The following is an 8,185-nucleotide window of genomic DNA, read 5'->3' on the forward strand; positions in this document are numbered from 1 at the left end:
AATATTTCATATTTATTAGTGTTATAATGTATGAAATTATGATATAAAGGCAAAATCAAAAGTTATCAATACTCAATTAATTGTTTATTTAATATATTGAATTTTTTGCAGTCCCAACAATCTATATCAAAGAAGAAAGAATGGAGGTTCACTACAGTGAGTGAAATTTTAGATTAATATTATATTATTGTAAGTTTTTGACGAAAATTCAAAAATTGGACTTAGCTTCAACGATTATAGGAGGTGAGAGTCTGTCCTGGAAAATGAATCTTTGAAACTAAACCTGAGCACTGCTTAAATCATGTTCTTATTGAATTAATTAAAAGTTTATTTCTGAAGTAATGATTATTTGATGAAATAATCACAATTATGTGTATTTATTTCTTGGAAGTATTATTTGATATTTTAAACTTTTATGTACGCAACGATGGGTGGCATTCTGTTGCCTGTTGTTCTTCATAGCTTCAAAATCTCGGTAATTTAGTTTCCAATAGTCAAATTTTGAGTTTCCTGCAATGATGACTAATGTAACTTATTTTCCTGATTAGAATTTTCTGTTTTATTGTTTCCTAATATTTTTAAATACTATCACGACTGAGAAATTATGAGTGTTGGAAAATAGTTTTCTCTACTTGCTCAGTATAGCAGTGGTTCTGCCGACTTCCAAGATAAAGTTGCCATGCTTACTATTTGAACTAAGATTTTTTTTGTACACTCCTTGTCTCGACATTACATCTTTTGACTGTTATAAATTGGTTATTTTACTTATACAATTAACAAAGCTATTTATCAAGATTAAATTACAATTACATTTAAGATTCTATAATTTAACTATTTATTTATTTTTACGGTAAAATGTTTATATGATTATCAACAAGCCTTACTCTCTTTCTCTAACTTTTCTTTATTTCCCTTTTAGAATGTTTTTGGTATTAACCCCATCTTCCATATCAATATATTTTATAGGCCTAAAGATATCATTAATAACCGTTGTAAAAGAAAAATAAATAAAGATCAGTGAAAGAGAATATGGCTTGTGCATTAATGATTAAAATGTTTCCTTGCACATAACAGGCTGTAGATTTTTATTTAAATTATTATTTCGTTTGAATAGCCTTTTTTAATGTATTATTTACTTGTCGACAGGTGGCAATGTTCACGTTAAACAGGAAGAAGAGCTGCTTGTTCCAGATGATGGTGCGTATTATTCATGTTATTATAATCTTTGAGGGAGGGAGCTCAAGAATAATATTTTATATTTTGTGTTATTTATTATTTTCTGTGTGATCTTTTTTTTATTTTCACTCGTGATATCATTGTTAAAAATACAACATTAGACGTTGAACTTCCAATATACCCAGTTCTCTCATTCTGCTCAGTTAGTTATTGAAAGTGTTGATAATGCTAGATAGTGTATGGCTCTAACAACACTGCAAAAAATTAGTTAGCTCAATTAGGAGCTTTTGCTGCATCGTGTTTCCTCCCCAACTGCTTTTTTTTTTTTTTGAAATTAACAAATTTGAAGGTACTTTAGAGGAAGATTTTATTTTTTATTTAAGCCCTGTCATACTATTTCAATGAGAATAAGAACTTACTGATATTAAACACCACTAAATTGTACATGCTGAGTTCCATCAAAATCTTGTCAGCTATTTTTCAAGAAAATTGTTTTTATAAAGTGGAGCTCCCAGTTGGTCGATTTTATCCAAAAAATTGATGACATCCCAGGCATATATCCACCTTAAATTTGTAATTTCTGTTTCGTACAATTTTTTGTCTTTAAGCTGTGCTGTTCGCTCACATACCATTTTGAGAGACTAGTTTGTTTGGACTAAGGAGACCTTAGAACTTGTATTCCATGTATACTTAATACATCTCTTTTTTATTTTCTATACTTACAGTGGTTGTTATCTTGTTCTGTTTTCAGCCCTGAAGAAGGCTAGAAACTCTAGCCGAAACGTTGGCACATTAAAATAGGTTAATACAACTTATTTGTGTTTCTCTTTGACTGCACCCCCAACCATCTTCTCCTCGTACGTCATCCACGGTCAACTATCTCTCATAATTATGTTTACTTTATACTTTTTATTATTATTCTGATATGTTCCATGTATAGGTAAGTGAAAGTAAAATATGGTATGCAATTCATTCTATTTTTCTCTCTCAATTCAAAAAGATATATTCCTAAAAAACAAAAAAAAAAAAAAATAAAACCTGGAAACCCATTATTTAAAGAAAAACCTTATGTACAAAGGTTTTATATTCCGTGTTTTCTAAATCAGAAAAAATAAATAAATAATTTTATTTATTTTAAGTTTTTTTCTCTCGTTTCATAAAAAAAAATTTCCTAAATAACAAAACTGAAAACCAATTTTTTTTTTATTTATAACTAATTATTTGAAGCAGTTAACTCCGTATGGTTGAACTGAAATAATGGATAACGGGGTATTTTCTAATAATTCTTATCCAGGACTCCAGGAGGGAAAAAGTTGTAGTAATCTGACTTACATCACTATTCTCTCAACCACAACCAAAATGTCCCATGCTAATGATTTAGGTAGGCATTATTTAATAAGGTTTAGTGAAAAACTGTGGCAACGGTTTGGGACCATTGCTCCATCATCAGGCACAGTTTAATTGTTGCTTATCGTTAATTTGTTAAAATACTTTCAAGGTCTCTCCATATTTAGTCCACTATTGAAATTACATTGTCATGCGCTGTGTTCTACACTTATTCAAATTTATATACATATATTTAAAATAAGGAGAGTCTATCTTAAGTAATTATGTAATTGTAATAAAGTAATCGAATAATGAAGTTGTGCTCAGAGTACAAGGCACAACTCGGAGCACAAACAAGTTAGACTCTCTTTATTTTGAATATATCTAAATAAATTTTAAAAAGTATCACAGGAATTCATATTCTGGGCTAAATTGGAGAGACCTTTAGTTGATATTAATAAATAAATTAAAGTAGTAAGCAATAATGAAACTATGCCTGATGATGTAGCAATGGCCATGAACCGTTGCCACTTAATGAATGATATATTTAATTAAAATTAAATCTGTACTGCTACAACCCATGACGGGTTATGTAAGGAAGTACTGTCACTTGACCAACGGTTGTGCTAGGATTATCGCACCCGGATCAGTATCACACCCAACCACCAGATTTTTACTCAATTAAGGGTACCCACTTAATGAGGATGGGTGGACCCCGGAACCCACAGGGCGGACTCAACGGCTACGGGTAGCAGATGATAATTATCTGCCACAGCCAGGTTCAACACGGGTCCTCGGAGTTTGTAGTCCGTTGCCTTACCAAACAGCTACCCACTTCCACACAATGAATGATATATAAATAAAGAACTTTAAACATGGATGACATCTATCAATAGATATCCAAAATTCATTTAGAAAGCAAGGGCAATGGGAAAACCACCACACAGACGATCGAGAAATAAGTGAAAGGATCTTATATCAGATCTGTCATGGAACAGAGGTGTCACCCAGAGTGAAGTCAAGAAGTTGGCTACGGATAGAGAGTTTAAAGAAATGGATCAAAACTGTCCCAACACCATGAGGTATAAGGATTGGTTAAAGAAATGAATCAAGGCTGTTCCAACACCATAATGTATAAGGGTAGGTTAAAGAAATGGATCAAAACTGTACCAACACCATGAGGTATAAGAATTGGTTAAAGAAAAATATATTTTTTCTGTACATCTTATTAAGTTTCCCTTGTATGTCATAAAATTCTGCTGCTGCGGCTAATAAGAGAATAATAAGCTTAAACCACTATTTTATCTAATAGATTTGACTATGGAGATTGCAAATATGTAAGTATCAGATTTGTATACTACTATAATAAATATACAGCAATAGTAAAATATTTATTGTGGTTAATTCTAAAATCCAGAATAATGTTGAAACTATCATACTCAAATAATCTTCTATGAAATGATTTGAATAATCCGTGTTTCATAAAATAATTATCATTATTTTAAATTACAATGATTATTAAGGTGGTTTAAGTCTTAAAAACATAAATATTTTAACTATCCATTACTATTGACATTATTTTTTAATTTTTGTTTTCCTGAACGCAACCCAGATCATCTTGATTTAAAACTTGGTCAACCATCCCTCTGCATAACATTATATTTATTGTTTTACGGATGCTAAAGACTCACTGAAAAAGATGGTTCATCTTAAAGGAAAGATGGATTATTTAATAAATAACTCAAATACTATCCAATTATAGTCTCAAAACTTTATTTCTTTTATTCGTCCAATGTTTCGGCCAATCCGGCCATCTTCAGGGACATCTCAATACCACTTTGCAAACATATAATTTAAAAACTCTAAAACTTCATTCAATTATCCATTAAAAAACAGTCAAAAATTATTTCTCTGCAAACACTATTAATAAAAGTGACAAAGGTTTATTAATAGTGTATGCAAAGAAATAATTTTTGACTGTTTTTTTTAATGGATAATTAACTAATTAGATATAAATGTTTTGACCTGGGCAGAATAGCCTGAATGAAGTTTTAGAGTTTTTAAATTATAATGAAAGGAATATGGTCCGGGTGCGGTCAAAAAAACTCAAATACTAGAAATATATAGAAATTATCCATTAAAAAACAGTCAAAAATTATTTCTCTGCAAACACTATTAATAAAAGTGATAAAGGTTTATTAATAGTGTTTGCAGAGAAATAATTTTTGACTGTTTTTTTTAATGGATAATTAACTAATTAGATATAAATGTTTTGACCTGGGCAGAATAGCCTGAATGAAGTTTTAGAGTTTTTAAATTATAATGAAAGGAATATGGTCCGGGTGCGGTCAAAAAAACTCAAATAGTAGAAATATACTATTTTAATGAGCCAACGTTTCGCCCCACGTTGCAGGGCTTCTTCAGGGCTGTTTTGACGGCAGTCAAAACAAAAAATGAATTTTTAGATTTTTTGTTTTGACTGCCGTCAAAATAGCCCTGAAGAAGCTCTGCAACGTGGGGCGAAACGTTGGCTCATTAAAATTGTATATTTCTACTATTTGAGTTTTTTTGACCGCACCCGGATCATATTCCTTTCATCTTTACACACGGTCAATCAATAATCTTCCTTTAAATTATATGTTTGCAAAGTGGTATTGAGATGTACCTGAAGATGGTCGGATTGGCCGAAACGTTGGACGAATAAAAGAAATAAAGTTTTGAGACTATAATTGGATAGTATTTGAGTTATTTATTAAAGAATTACCTAGTCTCAAGAAAATATTAAGATTATAAATAGGAAAGATGGATTTTAACATTCCAGTAATGTCTGATCATACAGTTGAGAAGCTTCATCAATGTCCTTACTTAACTATAAAATAAGCATACCATTTGGTTTAAAAAACAAATAATGGCTTGCAATTCAGACAAGCCTCATCAGTATCCTTATTGTGAATATCAATCAGTTTGAATATGTGATTTTAATTAGCATATAATGGCCTGGTCATACTGGGGAGTCCTCATTGTAAGTGTAAATCAGTTCAAATAGGTGTTTTAAATAAACACATAATGGCCATGTATACGAGTTGATTGTTTCGAAATTAACGTGTAAAACCTGCCTTATTAACGCCTGTATTTAATTCATACATATATCCATTTATATATTTAATTTCTAGGATGTAAAGAATAAGAAAAAGATAAATAAAAACAAGAAAAAATAAATAATATTTACAAGAAAACTTTGTTTTGTCAAAAAAAGACAACCTTATTTAGATATTTTATGCTATTTCCCAAAGCTGCTGATACATTGGAGGTATACCCAGTTCATTTAATGTTCTTATGTAAAAAGCACTATCTTCGAATGAGTTATACTCTCTTTCATCACACTTCTGGCTTCTTATTTAGTAATCAAGTGGAGCTGAGTGAGCCTTGTGTGCCCTATTCTTAGCCACGCTAATACTACTTCCTCTCTGCGGTTGCTGGGCTGGAGCTGCTTCATGGTCTAACCTTTCTCTTTATTGCCTTCAATTTATTTGGCAGCCTGTTGTCCCACATGGTCTGCCACTCTTGGAATATGGCCTCCCTTAGTGGCCTTGCAAGTTTCGTTGCTGTCAAAAAAGCTTTAACATGTCCTAGAAGCGTAAGCACTTATTTTGCTGCCCTATCAGCCATTTCATTACCTTTAATGCCTATATGACCAGGTGACCAGATGTATTGTTTGAATTTTTCAACGTTATACAAAATTTTTAGTTGTTCTAAAATACAGTGATGTCCAGGGTGTTCTAGATACTTGTTATCCAAGGCTTTGAGAACGCTAAGTGAGTCTGAAATGATTACTACATTTTCAACTGGCAAGTTATTGACTTATCATAGTGCCATTGTGATTGTATTAATCTCTGTGCTACATACACTACTAAATTGATGTTATTTTGGTTTTTGGGTTGTATTTGGAGTTACAAAGGTAGATGCTGTGGATATGCTTGATTTAGACTTGTCTCTAAATATTAATAAATGATCAGGTAGGGACAGAATTATTTTATGGTATTGTTCTTTATAATCTTCTGGTGATGTGTTCTATTTTCTAAATTTTGACAGTTGAAGGTTTAATTTGGGTTTCATATAGGTCCAAGAGGATTGTTTTCTATTTCAATCAGTTTGATTTGCTCTTACTAATTATAATAGTATATTACTTAGTTCAAGAAGACATATAAGGGTTGTCATTCAAAAACCTTCATCAATGTCATTTTGAACAGAAAACTATTCTGATAGGTGTATTAAAAAATATATAATTGCCTTCTCTAACAGAGGCTGAAAAAGCATGACTGTTCATAAAATTAAAATTATTAGGAAACAAACAAATGAAATCCATTAGATAAAAATAATTATAAATGTAGCCCAGTTTGTGCTCTGAAAAACAAAATATTGTCAACTATTCACTATTATTAATACCATTTTTTTTAAAAAATTCTGTTTATCTTACCTCAACCTTAGTCATCTTAATTTAACATAAGTCAAACCATCTATTTATAACATTATATTTATTGTTTTACAGATGTTGAACACTCACTAAATGAGACAGATCAGCTGAAAGAAAAGATGGATATTAACATTCCTGTTATGTATCATCATGCTCATGGGAGGGGCTGTCAATGTCTGCATTGCGATTATAAAAGAAGCATACTATTGGGTTTAAAAGAACATAGAATGACTTCTAATTCAATTAAAAAGCCTCACCAGTGTCCTCATTGTGAATATAAGTCAGTTAAAAAACGTGATTTAAATCAACACATAATGGCCCGTCATACTGGTGAGAAGCCTCATCAATGTGTTCATTGTGAATACAAAGCAGTGAAACTAAGAAATTTAAATCAACACATAATGGCCCATCACACTGGTGAGAAGCCTCATCAGTGCCCTCATTGTGAATATAAAGCAGTTCAACTTGGTAATTTAAAGCTACACATAACGGCCCGTCACACTACTGAGAAACCTCATCAATGTCCTCATTGTGAATATAAAACAGCTCAACATAGTAATTTAAATCAACACATAGTGGCCCGTCACACTTCTGAGAAGCCTTATCAGTGTCCTTATTGTGAACATAAATCAGCTCAAATTAGTTATTTAAATCAGCACATTATGGCCCGACACACTGGTGAGAAACCACATCAGTGCCCTCATTGTGAATATAAAGCAGTTAAACATAGTTATTTAAATCAACATATAATGGCCCGACACACTGGTGAGAAGCCTCATCATTGTCCTCATTGTGAATATAAATCAATTAAACTTAGTAATTTAAATCAACACATAAAGGCTTATCATAGTGGTGAGAACCCTCATCAATGTCCTCATTGTGAATTTAAATCAGTTGATATTGCCAGTTTGAAGAAGCACACTTCAGTCCATCACACTGTTAAGATAGCTCATCAATGTCCTCATTGTATATATAAATCAGTTCAACTAAGTCATTTAAATAAACATATAAAGGCCCGTCACACTGGTGAAAGGCCTCATCAATGTCCTCATTGTGAATATAAAGCTGTTCAACTTGGTAATTTAAAACAACACATAATAGCCCGCCATACTGGTGAGAAGCCTCATCAATGTCCTCATTGTGAATATAAATCAGTTCATCTTAGCCATTTAAATAAACACATAATGGCCCGTCATACTGATGAGAAGC

At 31.6% G+C, this 8,185-nt stretch overlaps 1 protein-coding gene across 1 annotated transcript in view; it reads left to right on the forward strand.

Moving 5' to 3' along the window:
- The window catches only part of LOC106678772 (zinc finger protein 436), a 28,841-nt gene that overhangs the window by 20,592 nt on the left and 64 nt on the right, over positions 1-8,185 (forward strand). Inside the window, exons 9-11 of the mRNA XM_024363636.2 lie at positions 112-156; positions 1,147-1,197; positions 7,052-8,183. Of these exons, the coding sequence (XP_024219404.2) occupies positions 112-156; positions 1,147-1,197; positions 7,052-8,183 (1,228 nt within the window). The remainder of the gene's footprint in view (positions 1-111; positions 157-1,146; positions 1,198-7,051; positions 8,184-8,185) is intronic.

The sequence above is a fragment of the Halyomorpha halys genome, unplaced genomic scaffold (assembly GCF_000696795.3).
Source record: "Halyomorpha halys isolate HHAL.00 unplaced genomic scaffold, Hhal_1.1 Scaffold159.1, whole genome shotgun sequence".
Lineage (NCBI taxonomy): Eukaryota > Metazoa > Arthropoda > Insecta > Hemiptera > Pentatomidae > Halyomorpha > Halyomorpha halys.